Source organism: Dendrobates tinctorius, unplaced genomic scaffold (assembly GCF_039654945.1).
Source record: "Dendrobates tinctorius isolate UK_male_01 unplaced genomic scaffold, ASM3965494v1 ptg000003l, whole genome shotgun sequence".
In the NCBI taxonomy this organism is placed as follows: domain Eukaryota; kingdom Metazoa; phylum Chordata; class Amphibia; order Anura; family Dendrobatidae; genus Dendrobates; species Dendrobates tinctorius.
In genome coordinates, this window is record NW_027361671.1 from 70,826,164 (window position 1) to 70,849,131 (window position 22,968).

At 43.3% G+C, this 22,968-nt stretch overlaps 1 protein-coding gene across 1 annotated transcript in view; it reads right to left on the reverse strand.

Annotated features, from left to right (window-relative positions):
* Window positions 1–22,968, reverse strand: part of CEP120 (centrosomal protein 120) — a 136,685-nt gene that overhangs the window by 68,403 nt on the left and 45,314 nt on the right. The window contains exons 9-12 of the mRNA XM_073556586.1: window positions 14,564–14,741; window positions 14,015–14,164; window positions 7,381–7,563; window positions 728–824 (exon numbers count right to left, since the gene is read on the reverse strand). Coding sequence (XP_073412687.1) covers window positions 728–824; window positions 7,381–7,563; window positions 14,015–14,164; window positions 14,564–14,741 — 608 coding nt within the window. The remainder of the gene's footprint in view (window positions 1–727; window positions 825–7,380; window positions 7,564–14,014; window positions 14,165–14,563; window positions 14,742–22,968) is intronic.

The window sequence follows — 22,968 nt, forward strand, 5'->3', positions numbered from 1 at the left end:
TCTGAAGACTTACAGAAAACGTTTATAATAATCAAGAAAAAGCGCTCCACACATTGGTGAAAAAGAACTTCACATTAAGTCCGTTTTCTGTGGCAGCGTTTCGATCGCAGTGATTAATAAAGATCATTGCGATTGAAACGTTGCCACAGAAGGCGGATTAAATGTGAAGTTCTTTTTCACCAATGTGTGGAGTGCTGTTTCTTGATTATTATGGACTTTGATTTTCCAAGGACTCGTTGGATAGGACGTGCGCTCCTTGATGGGTATGATGAACCTATATATCCACTTGTTTATTGAGGTGCCGTGAACCAGCATATTTTTTTTTTTTTTTTTTTTTTTTACAGAAAACGCTTGACCTCTGTCATTGCCAACAAAGGATATATAACAGAATATTAAGATGAACTTTTGTTAATGACCAAATAAATACTTATTTTCCATTATAAATTTGAAAAATAAATGTTGCCAAATCAGACAAGGTGATTTTCTGGATTTGCTTTCTCATTTTGATTCTCATAGTTGTGGTCTACCTATGATGTCAATTAGAGGCCTCTCTCATCCTTTTAAGTGGGAGAACTTGCACAATTGGTGGCTGACTAAATACTTTTTTCCCCACTGTACATTTACTTAGAAAATTGGTGATGTGTTCCATACTCATTTCATCCTATGTATGTAATGTCATCATAAAATGTGATCATAAAATTAATGAAAAAAAAAAAAAAAAAAATACCTGAAAGGACTCAGACACAACAACTTCTCGCTCTTTCACCAGTCCAAAGTCCTCCAATATGATAGAGTATGAGAGATCAGCTACTTTGTTTTCAGATCTGAAAGGAATATTTTCAAATATTCATTATAATATTCAAAGCAATGTAAGACAAAAAAAAAATATACAGTACATGAGAACAAAAAATGACTGAGGGTACTAGAAAAAAAAAAAACTATGTAACAAATAAAAGCAGCAACCTTACTTTATGCAGAGATATTACACATTGGAAAAAACAAAGGGTGCAGTTTTAAACAAATTTTTCTTTCAATGGATAATATTACTGTATACATCTTTTTAAAACACATTGTTTTATTCACTAAGGTAGATACGGTTAGTCCAGGATAGAAGCTGTGCTGATTGATATATGAGCTTGTGAAGATAACGCTGTCATCTACGCACAGCTCATATACAGCCTATATTAATCTTAAACTTGGATTATGCTGCAGTTAGCTTATCAAGAGATTGATTTACTTTAGTTAATTAAATTGCATTTAGTCAAAAAGGTGCATATCATTCATTAGAGATGGGCGAACTCGAACAGTAAAGTTCGGCGTCCATACCAAACACCTACTGTTCGGGCAATGACACCAAACACAGACTTCATCAGGAAGTCCGTGTTACTGATCAGGTTCGGCCCCCCGAGCACAGGGTGTTTATCACGCTGACGTGTGCCCGACAGCGCGGTAAACCTATCTTCTGATCAGCGGTAAACTCACCATTGCCAAACAGACAGCTGCAGTTCCCACGCTGTCAAAAGACAGCATGAGCGCGTAGCTGTGATTGGAGATATAAAGTTTACCTCCGGTCATTGGTGTCGGCTGATGGGACTACTGCTCCCATCAGCTGACGCCTACTACCGCTAACAGTGAGAGCAGGAGCGGCTGATGGGAGTATTCATCAGCCGGCGCCTGTGCTCTAAATTAAGAATTTAAAAAAAAAAAAAACCAGTATGGGTTCCCTAGTATTTTTGATTACCAGCCAGGCAAAATACACAGCTGGGGGCCCTGTAGCGGTAAGTGGTATTCGTATTTGTGGGCTTGATGTCACGTTTGTATTGTCAGGGGATATCAAGCCCACAGCTTAGTAATGGAGAGTCGTCTATAAGACACCCTTTCCATTACTAATCATACAGTTTTATGGTAAATAAAGACACAGCCAGAATAGAGTATTTTATTTTAACCCCTTAGCGACAGAGCCAGTTTGCAGCTTAATGACGAGGCCAATTTTTACAATTCTGACCACTGTCCCTTTATGAGGTTATAACTCTGGAACGCTTTAATGAATCCCCATGATTCTGAGATTGTTTTTTCGTGACATATTGTACTTCATGTTAGTGGTAAAATTTCTTCGATAAGTCTTGTGTTTATTTATGAAAAAACGGAAATATGGCGAAAATTTTGCAATTTTAAAACTTTAAATTTTTATGCCCTTAAATTAGAGAGATGTGTCACAAACATTTCTTAATAAATAACATTTCCCACATGTCTACTTTACATCACCACAATTTTGGAAGCAAAATTTTTTTTTGTTAGGAAGTTATAAGGGTTAGTTGAATAGCGATTCCTCATTTTTACAACAAAATTTACAAAACTATTTTTTTAGGGACCACATCATATTTAAAGTCATTTTGAGGGGTGTACATGGCAGAAAATACCAAAAAGTGGCATCATTCTAAAAACTAGACCCCTCAAGGTGCTCAAAACCACATTCAAGAAGTTTATTAACCCTTTAAGTGCTTCACAGGAACTAAAGCAATGTGGAAGGGAAAAAATTAACATTTAACTTTTTTTTGCAAAAAATTTATTTCAGAACCAATTTTTTTTATTTTCACAAGTGTTAAAAGAGAAAATCAACCACAAAATTTGTTGTACAATTTCTCCTGAATACGCCGATACCCCATATGTGGGAGTAAACCACTTTTTCAGCACACGGCAGAGCTCGCAAGGGATGGAGCGCCGTTTGACTTTTTCAACGCAGAATGGGCTGGAATTGAGATCGGATGCCATGATGCGTTCGGAGAGCCCTTAATGTGCCTAAACAGTGGAAACCTAGACCCCCCCAAGGAACTTATCTAGATGTGTGGTGAGCACTTTGAACCTTCAAGTGCTTCACAGAAGTTTATAATGTAGAGCCGTGAAAACAAGAAATCCATTTTTTTCCACAAAAATGATCTTTTCGCCCCCAAATTTTTATTTTTACAAGGGTAACAGGAGAAATCATACCCCCACAGTTGTTGTGCAATTTGTCCTGAGTACGCCGATACCCCATACGCCGTTTTTCTTATCTTTCAGGTTGCATCCGCAGCTTATCTATAGCATTACAGAATGCTGTAGATAAGACCATGATGGCAGTGGCCGCATCTCATAGGCCAAAAATGAGGTGACAGATTCCCTTTAAATCTTTCTTCTAGGCCGTCTGTTTGTGAGTGGTACACCGACGTGCATAGCTGTTTGATCCGGAGCCGCTTACATTGCTCCTTGGTCACCTTGGGCTGCCAAAGGAGATCCTCACAGATCAGGGGACTCCTTTTATGTCCAAGGTGACAAAAAACGGCAAACAGCTCACGGGCTATCAGTTTTGCCCAGGTGTGGTGGAGAGATATCGCCTCTGGGTAGCGCAGTCCACTATGACCAAAATATGTTGATGGCCCTATAGGTCCTACCAGATCCATTGCTATCCGCTCAAATGGTATCTCTATGATGGGCAGAGGTACCAATGGACTCCGGTAGTTTGCAGTGGGTGAGGTTAGTTGGCACTCGGGACACGTGTCACAGTGCCTCTGGACCTCCGCGTAAACCCCAGGCCAAAAGAAACGCTGTAGTATGCACTCCTGCGTCTTTTTGGTCCCCAAGTGCCCTCCAAGCATGTGGGTGTGGGTCATGTCGAGCACCGCCCAACGGTAGGACTGGGGCACCACCAGCTGTTCCACCACCTCATCCCGAATTTTATAGACCATTTACAACAAATCCTGGTGGATCACCATGGGGGTAAAAACTGCCTGGGCACCCGGTTGCTGAGCCACTCCATTAATCTCGATCACCCTTTCTCATACCCAGGCCAGTGGGGGGGGGGGGGGAGGGAATCCTGGAACTGAACTGTCCGGACACTTCCAGCTCGGGTATCGGTGGGGTCTCCTCGACCTCTCCTGAAAATACCTCTAGGCGAAACCCATCTGGGGTTACACTCTGTTCCTAGGTTGTCGACCCCTACGGCAGGTATCCCCGACTCGGGATCTTCAGGTTCCGCGCCCGGAATAACATTTACCTTGGGAGGTTAACTCTGGTCTCCCATAGGGACCAGAACAGGGGCAAGTCTCTTCCCAACACAATCTCATATGGAAGAGTCTTTACCACTCCCACCACATGTCTTAATTTCTTCACATGGGTGGGAAAACGTAACCTCCGAGGTCGGGTACTTTCAGCGCTCACCATGAAGACACCCACCTCCACTTTCCGTCCATTGGAGTTGTCCCCGGCAACAAGAGATCCACGGACCACAGTCACTACTAAGCTCCCTGAGTCCAAGAAAGCCTCTGTCTGGTATCCATTAAAGAGTACCTTGCACAGTTGGGGTTCACTGCCGGCAGTGCCTGTAGTGGCGGTGCAGACCGACTGGGTATACATAGACACACAGTAAATATACCCGACGTCCATGGGTTCAGCTGTCAGGGGACAGCTGGCAGCCATATGTCCAGGCCAAACTATGATGAAACTCGGATGAATCTCAGTCAGTTTTTCTTGTACATAAAAAAATGATGTTTAAATGATCCCTAAGATAGATGACACCAGCGGCCGGGGACCAGACTGACTTAAAAAAGGGTCCATTAGTGTCACGGTATGACACGACCCAACTGATGGTCGGCCAGCTAACGGCACAACACATACAACGGAGATGGAATCAGGGAGAGGAATGCCCTACCAATAGGGAATGATGGATGCTCATCACCTGAACTCCAACCTGAGCCTGTTCCTGCACTCACCTAACGCCCTATGCGGGTCCTTCCCTCTGCCGCCGTCATGATACCTTGTCCCTAGTAGTCACCTATTTCTGCCCTGTCTAGTGCACTGGCCAGCAAGGAGCACTAGCCTCACCTCTGCAGAATAATAAACACAGGGTTAAGTGACAAACACCAAAGGGACAAGGTAACAAAAACACCACACTTAGCTTATGTACACGGCTGCTAAGCTCCACACCTCAGATAATAGCAACTGGATTCCAAACACCAGACGTGGCTGACACCAGAGAGCTGCTCCTGCTAGGCTGGTCTCCAGAAAGGAACTGTAACACCAACAGTCAGCTGATACATCAGGTGACCTTTTAAACGATGGTGGGAGTGGTCAGCAAACCCAGCAGCACTGCAATAACACCAGATTGCCAGCGGGGGAAAAAATTACATTAACTCCCGATGGTCCAAAAAGGAAAAAAGATTTAACCGGGAGGAACCAGAGCTGCCACAAATCCAAACATGGATTGTGACAATTAGGCTTCATCTATGTGCCTTGTATGCAGAGTACATAGCAGCTGCTCTCTGTGCAGTGTACTGCAGAAATTTTTTGGTAGAGTAAAATAATATTGTGAACCCTGACTAATGATGCTCAGTGCAACAGAAATACATATAGAAGTACAAGATCATGGTGTTATCTATTCTATGCTGACATTTCAGGAGTGCTCTCGTCTTATAGAAGGGTCTGAACTAAACAAAAACTGGCTACAATGTCAGTAATGATTCCTTTTCAGACAGTGCCATCTATTGGCTTGAAATGTTCATCATTTCAGTTATTGTCTTTTAAATTTATTTTACTCACTTAAATAGTGCCATTAATTCCAGACCTGATTACAGACATTATCAGTACTGTAACCATTGGGGTTCACAATCTAGATTCCCTATCAGTATGTCTTTGGAGTAAGGTAGGAAAGAGGAGCAAAACACGGGGAGAACATACAGACGCCTTGCAGATGTTGTCCTTGGTGAGATTTGAACCCAAGACCCCAGGGCTACAAAGCATCAGTGTTAACCACTGAGCTGCCAACTTTAGTGCTTTGTTCACACTTGCAAGTTTTCAGGGATACCTGAAAATTCTTTTAAATTGGGCCCGAACTTCTGGATAGTGGGATCCCAACATGAAGGGTCGGATGCCACAATGTTATTAACAATTTTCTGCTGGAAGCTTTTAAGCATTGTGATCTGGGGAATCCCGATCCCGCAGCCATCATGCCCCATAACATGATTGTTGAGTGCCATTGCAGCTGGGGGCCCACTGATCGCCCCAGTCTCTGACATCATAGTCCTTAGTCCTCCTATGAAGCCTGTTTTTTAACCCTCCAAGTAGATGTAATTCTGTGTGACAGTGGAGCTGCTCTTTTTCCCTTATGGGACGTTATGCCACAGATCAGGAGGCTTGGCCTGTTCCCTGCTTCTAGTAGCAGTCAGCCCCTTGATAATATCTCCTTTGGGGGATGGCTGCTACTACTAGAAACAGGGAGCAGTCCTTGCCTCCTGATCTGTGGCATAACGTCACTTAATGGAGCGAGGAGAAGTGAGGAGCAGCTCTAGTGTGCCATTAATAGTCAAAATTGGGTATTGTTGCACAGATAGGGTTATATGGCAACATGTGTCGTGTAACAGCAATTCTTTAAAAAATCGTGCAACAAAAATATTTGTGCAACTTGTTTGTGACTTGCTGTTGTGTGACTATTTTAAACCTGTGATTTTGTTATATATTTTAAAAAATAAAAAAACACAGCCAAGTTGCAACTTGAATTGGCATCTTATGGAAAGTGTGTTGGGAGTTGCAACCAGCAACAACAAAAATCAAACACTTTTGGAAACATTTGTGACTGCAGTGTTACCGGATGTTGCAAGTTGCAACGTGACGCCATGAGAAATCATTACATCTAATTTTGCAAAGTTTCCAGTGACATGTTGCTGTGTAGTCCTAGTCAAAAATATGATCAAAATATTAAAATGTAAACTATACAATAAACATCTTTTTTGGCTTACCGCATCTTGAACCCGAAAAAGGCACTTCAAATAAAAAAAATAAAAAATAAAAAAAGTAGTGTATACCCCAAAAATGGCACCAATCAACAGAACAGTTAGATAAGCAAAAAACAAGCTCTTTCTCACGGAACAATAATAAAGTTATGAGCATTTTTCTTTTACACAGTTCTGAAGACTTTTAAATCATTATTGCCAAACTCTCCCCCCCCAAAAAAAAACAACGATGTAAAAATTAAACAGGTTTGTCAGCACATTATATGGTAAAATTAATAGGTTTTACATGTAACTATGACTCCGCCACACAAATAAATTATGGTGGGTAGAAAAAAGTTAGGAAAAAAAATGGAGGTGCAGGAACAAAAATTGGCTTAGTCAGGAAGCAGTTAAAACTAGTCTGGTCATCGCCCCTAACAAACTTTTTTAACACGGTAAAAGAAGGTGAGAAATGTGTCGTACGCTACATTTGGATGCAATCTGCCAAAATTCCAGGGCATTTTGCTTGGCAAATTTATTGTTGATAAGAATTAAAATGAGAAATTCCAGCACTGAACGTCACACGAAAAGACCCCATTTCGGACATTGTCCAAGTTATTTTATCATGGCCAAGTCTTACCCCTTAATGGACAGAACAGCAGCCTTCTCATTAAAAGTCTGTCTCCAGCAATTGTCTCCATTGGGTCCTAAGAACCGTGTTTTTTCGGTAGTTAACACATTTGATAAGTTAACTCTCGCTACTCCGATGAGAAGATCCTTTGCAGATTTATCCTTGTGCCACACTTCAACGAGCAGCGGCATCCTAGAAAAGATCATGGTGTTAGATTGTAAAGATCTAGAAGAGGCCACGGACTATGTGAGTATAGCAAAATCCTATACAGAGAGCAATAAAGACGGACACAGAGCTGCACTGCCCTCTAGTGGTCAGTGGAAGAAAAAAAAATAACATTAAAAGGGGCATTACATCTTTCTATAGATCATTTAGTTTAACCTAAATTTGTTAGTAGCGGTACACAGCAGAAGAAAAAAAAAAAGTGCATTAAGTTTTGGCAAATTCATACATTCATCAAGTACATTCAAGATTCCAGGAGTTGGGAATGTCAGTGTGATCATCCCTCAAACCTGCTTATACAGGCATTTAGGCCACTGAAACACAAGCAAATTTGGATATTTACTAATACAATTTGTTGCAGAATTAATAGGCAAAAAAATATATATATATTTTCTTCGTATGCAAATGAGGCTGCAGTGCTTTTGGGCATGCCAAAGCACTTCCCGAACCTCAGCATCCCGGGCTCTATGCCTCATGTGCCAACTTCTTCTGCTCACTGGCTGTGTAATCAAAGCCATGGAAGCCATTTTGGGAGCTGGATCGTGCTGACAGATTTCTGGTATGCACCATAAACAATATTTAATCATCTTATATTAGAAAATAAGATAAAGTATACATCTCCTGGCAGTCTCAGTGCTGGGACCCCCATTGTTCATGCTAAAGGGAATCCAGAGACCTCTTCTTGAGAATTGATGGCAAAGATTAGAGTACGGCATTCAGCCACCTCCATCAGCCCCTTAGACATAGGTCCTATTTATATACAATGGGGCAGACAAACTGCATTTACACTGCCAGATAATCGCCAACAAAAATTGCTAAAACCAACAACAACTCAAAACGCTAATTTCAGGATTACCTTGCCATGTAAACAGGCTGCCGATCACACGGCATCATTGTGATGGGCAGATCTGGATGGATATCGCTCCCCCAGACCCAAACAGACCTTCTGGCTGATCTACTCTAAAGCTAAGTTGCACATATGCTATTCCCATCTTCCAGGGAAACTACTTTTAAGCTAATTTGTACTGTTGTATTTGCATTAAAAACGTAAGTAAGTTCTCCTGATGACCCCCATTTAGGAGAAACACGTTGACAATAGAATTAGACATACTTGGGAATTATATAATGATATTTTTTTTAGAGGGTTTTTCATTCATCTAACACACTAATACTGGGTGGATATACCGATATTCCGGTGTATACTGTACTAAAGAATCTTTTGTGCATGTTAAAAGCTTATCAGAAATTTCTTGTTTTTTTCCCACAATATCTATAAAAGCAATTTTTTCTTAGGGACCACATCATATTTGAAGTGACAGCTGCTCAGAAAGGGTGAGAGCAGAGCCCAATGTAGTGACAACCTGCTGGTGGGTCAAGTACAACGACAAGAGAGATGTCCTTTTCTTGACCATATAGAAAAGTGAGGGCTGTACTGAAACCCAAAAAAAGTACGTTCACGAGTAGCGGTTTTGGACTAAATAAAACGTAACCTTTAATTAATTACTCTAAAATCATCCATTAAAACAGGAATATAAAGTGCAGAAAGCGGTGGAATGGCTTCGGTCTCCTGGCTGAGTATAAAACTGTTGACATGAATATGTACCCACTTTGGGAATATTTGAAACGTATGCTATAGAGGTCCGATGAGAGACATTAATGAGACCGTGAGGCAGAGATGAATTATATTTTCCCAAATATGAGTACACCTGTTGCTGCATTGATTTGAATAAAGGCCCTGTCACACAGCGAGATCGCTAGCGAGATCGCTGATTTTGTGATGCAACAGCGATCTCGCTGTGTGTGACACCTATCAGCGACCGCCCCCCCTGCTGGGTATCGCTGATCGTGCTCTAATGTCCTGGGCCATTTTTTGATCGTTGGTCTCCCGCTGGCCAGCAGGCATCGCTGTGTGTGGCAGCGGGAGTCCAACGATCAGCGAGTTCCCACCGCTGTAAGCAGACGCTGGGAGCTAGTATCCAAGGTAAATATCGGGTAACTAAGCGTGCGGGTCGCTTAGTTACCCGCGGTGTACCTTGGATATCTGCGTGCTGGCGCTGGGAGCTGGTATCCAAGGTACACAGCGGGTAACTAAGCGCCGCGCGAGCTTAGTTACCCGATATTTACCTTGGATACCAGCGTCCTCGCTGGTCCTGATTGCTGGTGATATCTGCCTGTTTGTCAAACAGGCAGATCTCTTCAACGACGCACCAGCGATCCCGACAAATGATACGACCTGGTAAGGATCGCTGGTGCGTCGTCACACAGCAGCTATTCTGAACGATTACAGCCTTCGACCCCGAGTTCTGCGTCGCCAACGAGGTCGCTCGTCAGTGTCAAACACAGCAATGCATGCTGGCCAGCGGGACGCAGACTATGAAAAAATAGCCTAGGAAATTCCAGCACGATTAGTGATATCCAGCGGGGGGGGCGGTCGCTGCTATGTGTCACATGGAGCGAGATCGCTATTGCGTCACCAAATTGGTGACGCATTAAGGTACTGTCACACTTAGCGATGCACCAGCGTTCCCGACCAGCGATATGACGCGGTCAGGATCGCTGGTGCATCGCTAAGTGGTCGCTAGTGAGCTGCCACACAGACAGATCTCACCAGCGACATAGCAGCAGTCGGGGGTCGTTACTTACCTGTCAGACGAGGCGCTCCTGACGTCCTCCTGCCAGCGTCCACGCGTCGCTCGGCGGCGGCACAGGAAGCCCAGCAGGAAGCTGACGACGAGAAACTGTCCAGGACGTTCTCGCGCAATCAGCGATAATCAGCGGAGGAGCCGGTCGGAGGTAAGTATCACACATAGCGATAACGCTAGCAATATCGCTGCTACGTCACAAAAACCCTGTGACGTTATTGCGATATTGCTAGCGATATCGCTTAAGGGGGTTTTACACATAGCGATATCGCTATAACGTCACCGATTTTGTGACGTTATAGCGATATCGCTATGTGTGATACTTACCTCAAACCGGCTCCCCCGCTGTCCATCGCTGATCGCGCGAGAATGTCCGGCTCCATTTCTCGTCGGGCGCTTCCTGCTGTGGGAGACGAGCGACGCGTGGACGCGGGCGGGAGGACATCAGGATCGTTGTGTGTGAAAGGTGAGTATCGTGCGATGCGTCGCTGCTGCATCGCTGTGAGATCTTCCTGTGTGGAAGCTCACTAGCGATCATTTAGCGATGCACCAGCGATCCTGACCGGGTCATATTGCTGGTCGGATCGCTGGTCGGATCGCTAAATGTAAAAGGGCCTTTAGTGTGACAGGCCCTTAAGCGATCTCGCTATGTGAGACGGGGCCTTAAGACTGATTTAAGGATCAGGTTTTTTACTTCTAGTTGTTTAGTAGAACAATTACTGCCATTACTTACACTCAGCAGGGGGACAGATTTTGTGGAGAACCTCAAGAGGGGAATAAATGGTCTCTTTTATCCACCCATGGAGGAGTATAATCTCTACACTGCGTGTGTAATTCCTGAACATACATTAATCATGCTGTTTAAATGAAATATTGAGAGACGAACTAACCATCTTACCATGTGACACATAAATGGTTACCAGGCTACTATGGGAGGTCCATTGACATTATAATGAAGTGGACATTAAAAGAATTTTGATGTACATGAATGGTAGTTGTAATAGCCTATGAACCACGAGCTGGAAGCAAATGTGGACATCGATGGGATACACAAAGATCCAGGACAATCCCATATAGGTCAATAAGTTTTTGACAAATTGTGTATAAGGGACGGTATATGGTTTAAACACCGTAAGCAGAGGTTTATGACGGTACACCGCTTTTTACTCATAATTGCACTGTTTGTTGTGGCTTTTGCACGGGTGCACTTTATATTCCTGTTCTAATGGATGATTTTAGAGTAATTAATTAAATTTGCATTTTATTTAGTCCCAAACCACTGCTAGTGTCATTTTTTTGACCACCATACGTGGTGATGGCAGCACCCCCATCGCTGTACGAGGTACCTCTACACAGGTCCACAGACAAAACTCTGTCCTGAGATACAATAATAACATGGGGCAAGTTGATAGCTCTGATCAAGTCCTCCAACCCTACAGTGCCATGCCGGAAAGCTAAGGTATGGTACAAGAAGCTGGCTGTGAACATCGTGCAGATGGAAGTGTATAACGCTTACATTCTATCACGATGTGCAGGCCAGACCGGGACCTTCCTTCAATTTCAGGAGGCAGTCATCAAGGCCCTAATATTTGGAAGTCAGTAAGGGCCCAGTACTTCTGAAACTGAAGGTGCCATTATGGTACCAGGGCATTATTTCCCCGGTGAGGTTCCACAATCCGGAAAGAAAGGAAGGTCACAAAAAAGGTACAGAGTGTGTTTCAGAAAGGGGATACAAAAGGACACCATTTATGAGTGTGACACGTGGTCTGTGTATAGAAGACAGTTGCAAAGTCTACCATTCATCCATGGATTACTCAATTTATTTCTGATTTTCTCTCATTTATTGCACAAATTGATAAACTCTACACAACTCACGTATGCCAACCTCCAGCACTCTACACAATTCACATATGCCACCACATTGAAAAATTTGCATACCAGGAAAACAGTAGATCAATTCTAATATAGGCTCCTTGTGGGGAGTTTCTACTGTTTTGGCAACCAAAGAACTCTGCAAATGCGTCATGGCACCCACAAAAACAATTACATCAAAGTCTGTGCTCCAAAACATCTCTCCTTCCATTTGGAGCCCTGCCGTGGGCCCAAACAGTAGTTTTCCACCACATATGGGGTATCAGCATACTCAGGAGAAATTGCACAACAAATTTTAGGGTTTATTTTCTCATGTTACCCTTGTGAAAATTAAAAAAAAAAATTGAGGCTAAAACATTTTTTTGTGGGAAAATTTTTTTTTTTTTTTTTTTTTTTTTTTAATTTTCACATTGTAAAATTACATGAATCACCGGTGGGTTCAAGGTGCTCATCACACATCTAGATACATTTCTTGATGAGTGTAGTTGAGGTCACCTGTGGGTGGATTCCACTGCTTGGGCACATCAGGGGCTCTTCCAAACATCTATCATCGATTCCAGCTAATTTTGTGTTCCAAAACTCAAATGGTGCTCCTTTCCACCCAAACAGTTGCGTGGCATTGGCTTACTCAGGAAAAATTGCACAATAAATTTTGGGGCTTATTTTCTCCTGCTACTCTTGTGGAAAAAAAAAAAAGGGGCTAAAACAATATTGGTGTGGGGAAAAAGTAAAAAGTTATTGGTTTTCCTTACACATTGCTTTAAATCCTGTGAAGCAGCTAAAGTGTTAATACACTTATTAAATGTGGTTTTGAGCATCTTGAGGGGTGCAGTTTTAAAAAATTGTGTCATTTTTGGGTATTTTCTGTCATTTAGGTCCCCCAAAAGGTCACTTCAAATCTGATGTGGTCCCCAAGAAAATAACTTTGTTGGAAAAATGAGAAATAGCTGATTATCTTTTAACCCTTCTAACTTCCTAACAAAAAACAAACAAACAAAAAAAAAAAAAGATGGTGATGTAAAGTAGACATGTGGTTAATGATATTTTATTAACTATTTTGTGTGACATAACTCTGGTCTAAGGACATAAAAAGTAAAAGCTTAAAAACAGAGAACATTTTCACCAAAATTTTCACAAATAAATGTAAAAAAGTTTGACTTAAATTTATCACTATCATGAAGTATACTGTGTCACCAGAAAACAGTGGGCTCCGTCGATGCGTTCCAGAGTAATTACCACATAAAGTGACACTGGTCAGAATTGTCAAAATTGGCCTGATCAGGAAAGTGAAAGGGTTAAAGGGAATAGGACGTCATTAAGATCAACCTCCCCAAATCACATGTATGGACTTGTAGGTCTTTCAAAGCTAAATCCATCAACGCCTTTTTCTCTTCTTTATTATCTCATTCTAAATCTTTAGCAGTTACTGCATTCATAAAAAACAGCATTTAAATTCATATGTAAATCAGTTAAGCGTTTTGTGAGTATTTCAGAAATCTCTGCCTCTCAAGTTTGGTTCTCCATCTAGAACCAGTCTCTTTAATTTGATTTCCTTGCCTAGCTCCTGACTGGGAAGTGCTCTGTCACACCCAGAGCACTTATCACTGCGTTTCTAAATAAATTAAAGCCAGAGATTAAGCCACACATAGCAGCTATAAAAGGTGTCATTGACCTGTGTGCCTATATATGTAATTAGGAAGGGGGGGGGGGGGGATGAAATAATACAGATTCCCTTTTTATGTTTCCTGGCTAGGGTAGGATAAGTCTTTTCCATTCTGCTCACTAACCACAATGCATATCTAATAGATCAATTTCTCACTGATACTCTAAGGAACACGAGTATTATTATACCACACTTTATTAATGACCAATATGGTTCTGCGCTGACGGGCGGGACAGCTCCATACCTTATGAATGTCTCCTGAAGTTTATGGGGCAAAGCCGCAAAATCAAAGGTGCAATAAGACTGTGGGAGCAACACTTCCATATTTCTTCGTACCTCCACCGGAGGGTTAGTCATAATGGGGGCTGCACTGCCAAAGAATGAGTAAGTGTACCTGAAGCAGAGAAAGAAAAGAAGTGCAGCTCAATCCCTGATTGCTCAGCCAGTTTATTTCACTTCCACACTACACAAATTGGGAACCAGTGATGGACATACTGACTGCAAAGACTGACAGAGATAAATGGTCATGTAACCAAAAGTTCTCCCCAGAGTTCTCCTGTTCCCACATGTCTGCCATGAGGCTGCATCTGCTCGGCACTCAGGTGCAATGCTGAAAATCCCATGACGTTGCCAAGTGACTGTAAAGTTTGTTCTCAAACTATATACAAGAGGGGCAAGTAAAAGCAATTTACCAGTGTGAAGGATATCCAATACCCAGGGGGATTACACTAAATTAAGTGCTTGGTAACCCAACATTACCCCGACACAGTAAGAGCAAAAATAAATGCCAAACCTTAGCATACAGTTTATAGGAAATCCAGCATCTAGATTACTAATGCTTCTCAAGTCGATGGAGAGGCAGAAGTGGTGTGCGGCAGGGGGCACTGCGATCTTCAGCCCAGAGACAGACTCCGAGAGACTCTTCACAGCCTCCACTGACCTGTGTGAAGCAGGCGGTGGTGACTGGGCAGCTGTGGTAGACAGCAGAAAATACTGGTCATTTGATGAGCATGTTAATAGGTGTGGTCAAGCTGAATTTAATAATAGCAAGTTATATTATTATTAACTAGAGATGGTCAAATCTGCCCAAATTCAAGTTTGCCAAATTGCAGATTTTCATGGGAAATTCAATTTGCAGCAATGTTATCTGATATGAATTGTGATTTATGCTTTGATATGTTCGGACTGTGGCTTCCAACTCAATTAGACCTTTGACGTCACTCGGAGGACGCGTGTTGTGACGTCATGATCTGTGCTGTGACGACACGTTGCGCAGTGATGTCAGTGGCCTACTCCATTGGCAAGCCACAGGCTGGAGTGAAAAGACCGATAAGGATGTGCATCAGGGAAAGGTGAGAAGTAACGAAACGCAGGACTGGGCGGAGGACTGCAGGGGTGGTGGGACGGGTGAGAGATGAGGTAAGAAATTATTTCCTAACAGTTTGTTTGCCCTTCCGTGGTTCAGTACAATGACATAGTGGCCGTAGCTGGCTGACATTTTGCATGGAGCAAACTGCAAAGAAAATTATATTGTGGAGAATTCAATTTTTGTAAAATTTGACGAGAATTCAATTGTACTCAATTAAATTTGCACATCTCTGTCTCAATAGCAGCTTCGCTCATGACATCTCCATCTCTAGCTCAGCTTTGACACAGATGAGTAATTCATGGCCGATATGGAAGAGAGAGTGCCTGACAGCCAGCAACTAACACACACAGTGGAAAGAAGGCTCTCCTCTAGATCAAAGTCAGTGGAGATGCTGGGACGTAGCTGCTTATGGGACATTTGTGCAGAGTACATGAGAAAATCATCAATTTGAAGCAAGTTCAATTTTCGGTACATTTTTATTCAGATGGGACACCCCATTATATAAATGGCAAATTAAGTAAAGGAGATTACGGTATATACACTAACAATCAAAAGATTTGTCTCGGAGACGTCTTTCTATAAGCCCTGTTAGATCATATACAGTGCCTTGCTAAAGTATTCAGCACCCTGGAACTTTTCAGCCTTTTCCCACATATCATGCTTCAAACATAAAGATCCCAAATGTAAATTTTTGGTGAAGAATCAACAAGTGGAACACAATTGTGAAGTTGAACAAAATTTATTGGTTACTTTAAATTTTTGTGGAAATTCAAAAACTGAAAAGTGGGGCATGCAATATTATTCGGCCCCTTTAACTAAGGCTGGTTTCACACTAGCGTTTGATCGCGCAGCGCATTGTGCGCTATCGGGCGCACACGCAATCTTCTCCTATCTTTAACATGGTGATCTCAGGGTCATGCGAACGTACGCGCTCATCAGCGTTTAGCGTGCGCTGCGCATTTTACAGGTGTGCGCCCAGACGCGCTGAACGCTACATGTTGCATTTTTTGTTCCGCCTACATACTTAAAAAAAAATCGCGCGCGCACGTGTGCACCCAAAAATTAGCATTACAGTCTATGTGATCGCTGACGAGCGCTTGGCACCGTGCACGTCAGCGCCTTGTGCGCGCACGCGCTTTGAGTAAACAATGTCTAGACACTTGTCTAAAACTCCCCCTAAACAAGCAACATTGTTTGGGAGGAGTGTAGATAAAAGAAGGTGTCTTCAGGGTCACACAATTACTCTACAGACAGCCTTGCAGAGAGCAGACAAAAGCCCAGAAGAGCCTTCCAAGTGTGGATTCAAGCTTCAAGAGCCAAAATGTGAGTATTCTTCAACATAATGTCTATGTGTCCTGTACAATTTTATAATGTACTAATGTTTATTTTGTTTTCATTTCAGCAAGTCTTGTTCTGGATCACTGTATTCGCCATCTCGGCAAGAACTGGCCCAAGCTGATCGTGAGGTGATAATCTTGCTGCCTTTGGGTAAGTTTAGCTGCCTCTAGAAATGTGTTTTAATTTTTGATTTCTTTACAGACATTGGACACGGGCAGTGAAGATGGAGTGCGGGAGCAGTCTGAGCGGGAGCAGCGTAGTCAAGTCGTGGCGAGGAGACGCAATGTGAGTATATAATGTGCCTTTTTTTTTTTTCATCTTTTATCTTGCTTCTTCTCTGTTTCTTTTTCTATCTTTTTCATTCTCCAAAATTACAAACATTCTAATATATTTCTTTTTTCTAGGTTCCACAACGGGATGACGAAGAAGTCTACATCGACAACGAGCACCTGATCCGCCTCATTGAGGAGCGTATCCCGTTGTGGGACAGCCGTGACCAGCAGTACAAAGACAAAGTGGTGACCCGGCAGCTCTGGAATGAGGTGGCCGCAGCGATGATGGATGGCTGGGACAGTGCCTCTGCAGCTTCCAAAAGGGCGTTCAGTAAGTATAAAGATGCTCTGTGATACTGCATTGATTTTTTTTGTCCTGATGGTGCTGATGTTTTTTTGGCAAGATATATTCTTGCATTAAAAACACCAATGCCATGTGGCACACTGTGATTGATTTTGGTCTTCAATTGCTGCATTGATTTTTGGTCTTGATGGTGCTGGTGTTTTCTTGGCAAGATATATTCTTGCATTAAAAACACCAATGCCATGTGGCACACTGTGATTGATTTTGGTCTTCAATTGCTGCATTGATTTTTGGTCCTGATGGTGCTGGTGTTTTTTTGGCAAGATATATTCTTGCATTAAAAACACCAATGCCATGTGGCACACTGTGATTGATTTTGGTCTTCAATTGCTGCATTGATTTTTGGTCCTGATGGTGCTGGTGTTTTTTTGGCAAGATATATTCTTGCATTAAAAACACCAATGCCATGTAGCACACTGTGATTGATTTTGGTCTTCAATTGCTGCATTGATTTTTGGTCCTGATGGTGCTGGTGTTTTTTTGGCAAGATATATTCTTGCATTAAAAACACCAATGCCATGTGGCACACTGTGATTGATTTTGGTCTTCAATTGCTGCATTGATTTTTGGTCCTGGTGTTTTTTTTGGCAAGATATATTGTAGTGAAAAGTTCAATCTGTTGTGTGTGCTGATTATAAAATGCACTTAAGGCAACTTAATTATTTTATTTTTTTTTTTTTTCCCCAACAGTGAACAAAATCCACACACATTGGCGCTCGATGAAGGACCGCTTCAACACTGATGTTCGTGCTGAGGGACAGGTTCGGAGTGGTTCATCGGCAAGGCGCAGAAGAAAGTACCGCTACAAACAAGAGTTGGCTTTCCTGAGACCGGTCCTTGCCAGCGGAGCGTAAGTTTTCTTTTTTTTTTGTTTTGTTATTACTATGTGCTTTTCAATTCAACAGGTGATTCTTCTTGTAAATACATGATACTAATGTTTTCCCTTTCTTTCCACAGCACTTGGAGCAGCACCCTGCAACCTGTCCCGGGAGCGGTTCTTCATCGATCGACCTTGGACCCGTCCCAGCCATCCGACAGCCAGGAAGCATCTTGCAGGTCAGCAACACAGACAGCTGGTGACTAGGAAGCTGGTCCATCAGGTGTTCCCCTGTCCCAGGTCTCTGTCACTGGTTATGCGGGCACTACCCGCCAGCGGCAGAGGACCTCGGACAGGCCTGTCATGCCCGAGTTCATGCACTTGAGCGAGGCCTTTCAGGCCAGTTTCAAGGCACTGTCCGCCAGAACGGAAAGCGGTTTTTCCCTGATGGAACGTGGTTTTAACCACATGGAACACCGCTTCCACTCTGTCGACCAGCGCCTTGACCGTCTGGAGGCCGACCTCAGACCGGCGCACCATTTTTTCAGTAAAATTGAACAGGGCATGGCGAAACACCTTAGTCCTGAGCAACAGCTGAGTGTGTTACAGGCCTGCAACACTGCTTACTTGCAGGCTACGCAGCAGAATCGGTATGTTCAGCAGTGAGTGGTGTCACTTCCAACAGTTCCAACGCTGTCTCGCTTTACCACACTACCAACTTCTGCTGCATACCACTGCACGGCCATCTGCATTCCCAGCGAAGCCGGACACCACTACACCACCCCAAGTCTGAGTGCTGCTGGACACTCCTCCGCCACCACTATGTCAAGCGCTGCTCCTGTATGGAGCACCACCACCGCCAAAGCACCACCAGCTTGGAGCCAAACCACCACAGAACCTGCTTGGGCCACTGACACCACCAGTCAACACCAAAGGAGCACCGCCAGCACTCCTCAGCAACAGAGCACCGCCAGCACTCCTCAGCAACAGAGCACCGGCAGCACTCATCAGCAACAGAGCACCGGCAGCACTCATCAGCAACAGAGCACCGGCAGCACTCATCAGCAAAAGATAACCGCCACCAATTCTCCTCCTCGGAGTCCCCAAAGAACTTTGGCTGAGATCCCAGACAAGCAGCCTCCTGCTCGGAGCACCGACCCAACTTTATCCCCTTCTAGGAGCACCGCCACTGCCACTTGCAGCAGCACCAACACCGCCACCACAGAGCAGCAAAGTGGGGATCCGCATTCCCTTTTTTACAGGGCAACGCCACAGTCCACCGTCACCAGGCGGTCAACAAAAGTAAGGCGTTCACAGGCTGCCAGTCGGTCCGGGCAGGATATTCCTGCGCCAAAGAAAAAACTTTGTTCGTCTATCCACCCTCTCCTCCTAATGTCTCTCAACATGCCTCCTTGTCCATTCCAGAGCTCCCTTCCCCCAGTACTTTCGTCGCCCCTTCTCCTAGAACCCCTTCCTCAACCTCCAGTTGTTCCTCGTCTCTCCACACACCCAAAGTATCCCAAACGTCATTCCTAATAAAAAAATTTTTTTTTTTTTTTTTGTTACAAAATAAATGTGCACTTGTGCTTTCACAAAATCTGGATTGGTTACTGTGTCTATCGCCAACTACACACACTGCGCCGTACACTTAGCGTTTTTGCCACCAGATATCTCCATTACTGACATGTTTCTTGTGTCAGTCTTGGAGATATGTGTTGTCAACGCAACAAATCTACATGATTTGTCTTTTCCACAGCAATCTCTACATTCTTGTAATATTGCACGTTTCCCCAACTCCAGTCCTCATGGGCCACCAACAGATCATGTTTTATGGAATCCACTTTTTATTTCATTACAACATGATCTGTTGGTGGACCTTGCTGTATCCAGTCTGTGCAATATTACACGAATGTAGAGAGTTACCTACTCAGGAGTATTAGTGAATTCATGATGCACAAAACACAGCCAGCATCATAAATTCACTGATACACCTGGCTACTTGCTAATGGTATTGGGAGTGTAAAAACGGAGAATGCACTCAGTACAGGTATCAAAACGTTTTGTTTTTTTTTTTTTTATTAACATACCAACAACATGCAATAAAATTTTTTTACAACATTTGCTCTTGCCAGTCCACCCGTCCTACATCTGAGTTGAAGTAGGCCGCAAATTGTTCCCTCATTTAGCCAAATTCAACGGATAACCTGAGAGGGTGCTGTGTAAATTCTGGCAAAGGATTAGGAGCAACATCATCAAGATCAAAGTTCAGGTGCTCTCGAGAAATTACAAAATTATGTAGAACAACACAGGCCTTGACCACCTCATCCACTATTTCCAGTTTAAGATTAATAGCTGTGCCAAGAATGCGTCATCTCGATACAAGTATACCAAAAGCACACTCTACTGTTCTCCTGGCCCTGGTCAGCCTGTAATTAAAAATTCTTTTTTGTAGGTCCAAGTCCCGGCTGGAGTAGGGTTTGAGGAGGTTTTGGCACATCTGGAACGCTTCATCACCAACCATTACAAATGGCTGTGGCGGACCTTCGGTGTTGGGAAGAGGACGTGGCATGGGGAAATCGAAGTTGTTGCCATATAACCTCCTGCCCATGTCCGATGTCTTAAAAGCCTGGGAGTCATTCCCACGGCCAAATGCACCAATGTCCACTGCAATAAACTTACAGTCTGCATCCACAATGGCCATCAGTACAGTAGAAAAGTACTTTTTGTAGTGATAGAACTCAGAGACAGTTCTTTTGGGCTTGATAATCCGGATGTGTGTCCCATCCACCGCTCCTAAACAGTTTGGGAAATCGCATACAGTCCAGAATCTTTCGGCGGTTTCCAACCACTTTGCTGCAGTGGGCATGGGCATGAATTCGGGACAAAGCACGTTCCAGAGAGCCCGGCAGGTGTCCGCTACAATTCCAGACAACGTGGAGATTCCAATCCGGTACTGGAAGTGCAGTGACGAGAGGGTCTCTCCAGTAGTCAGGAATCTGTAACACAAAGAAAACATAATTAATATTTGTGTATACGTAATTTTTTTTTTTTTTTACACACGTTAAATAAACAAAAAAAAAAAAAAAACCACTACGTACCTTAATGTGACCAGGAGCCGTTCCTCAGGAGTAATCGCACGACGGAGCTGCGTGTCCTATCTCCGGATGACTTCTTTTACCCGACCAAGCAAATAGTGAAAGGTTTCTTTGGTCATCCGGGTATAATCCGTAAATTTCTCCGGGTTTGCCTGGAGCTCGCTGTAGAGGGTGTGGTACGCTCCACGGCTCTCCCGGAGTTCAATAATAGGATGTATCCACATACGCCGCTGCTGCCGTCTTCGCTGCCTCTCTCTCTCCCTCTGTTCATGGCAAGCAACTGCATAAGCCTGAGCCATCCTCATGTCCAGATCCAAGTCAAAGTAAAAGCTCTTCCAGCGCAGATACATGTTTCTCAAGTCAAATGCAAGCAAATGTGAAGAATTCAGCTGTAAAAAGGGGTTATATAAAGAATTTCCATAAGACACGCCCACTGCTTTCCCATTGATTGAGTGTGATGCAAGAATTTTCCAAAGATTTTTTCTCTAGTTTATTGCACATAAAAAATGCAAACGCATAAAAACGCTGCGATTTTTGGTTGCTATGCGCACAATAATGCTACAAAAAACGCAGCGTTTACAAGCGTTTGCACTTTCACATGCGTTTCATGTGCGCTCCTAACGCAACGCAAAAAAACGCTAGTGTGAAACTAGCCGTAATACTTTGTTACGCCACCTTTTGCTGCGATTACAGCTGCAAGTCACTTGGGGTATGTCTCAGTTTTGTACATCGAGAGACTGAAATTCTTGCCCATTCTTCCTTGCCAAACAGCTCGAGCTCAGTGAGGTTGGATGGAGATTGTGAACAGCAGTTTTCAGCTCTTTCCACAGATTCTCGATTGGATTCAGGTCTGGACTTTGACTTGGCCATTCTAACACCTGGATACTTTTATTTGTGAACCATTCCATGGTAGATTTTGCTTTATGTTTGGGATCATTGTCTTGTTGGAAGACAAATCTCTGTCCCAGTCTCAGGTCTTTTGCAGACTCCAAGAGGTTTTCTTCAAGAATGGTCCTGTATTTGGCTCCATCCATCTTCCCATCAATTTTAACCATCTTCCCTGTCCCTGCTGAAGAAAAGCAGGCCCAAACCATGCTGCCACCAGCATGTTTGACAGAGGGGATGGTGTGTTCAGGGTGATGAGCTATGTTGCCTTTACGCCAAACATATCGTTTGGCATTGCTGCCAAAAAGTTCGATTTTGGTTTCATCTGACCAGAGCACCTTCTTCCACATGTTTGGTGTGTCTCCCAGGTGGCTTGTTGCAAACTTTAAACAACACTTTTTATGGATATCTTTGAGAAATGGCTTTCTTCTTGCCACTCTTCCATTAAGGCCAGAATTGTGCATTGTACGACTGATTGTTGTCCTATGGACAGACTGTTCCACCTCAGCTGTAGATCTCTGCTGTTCATCCAGAGTGATCATGGGCTTCTTGGCTGCATCTCTGATCAGTCTTCTCCTGGTTTGAGATGAAAGTTTAGATGGACGGCCGGGTCTTGGTAGATTTGCAGTGGTATGATACTCCTTCCAACAGTATCACGGACCTACCTGTTGTGTTCCTTGGTCTTCATGATTCTCTCTGTGCGTCATACAGAACCCTGAGACTATCACAGAGCAGATGCATTTATACGGAGACTTGATTACATACAGGTGGGTTATATTTATCATCATTAGTCATTTAGGATAACATTGGATCATTCCGAGATCCACAATGAACTTCTGGAGGGAGTTTGCTGCACTGAGAGTAAAGGGGCCGAATAATATTGCACACCCCACTTTTCAGTTTTTGAATTTCCACAAAAATTTAAAATAACCAATAAATTTCATTCAACTTCACAATTGTGTCCCACTTGCGTGTTTCTTCACCAAAAATTTACATTTGGTATATTTATGTTTGAAGCATGAGATGTGGGAAAAGGTTGAAAACTTCCAGGGGGCCGA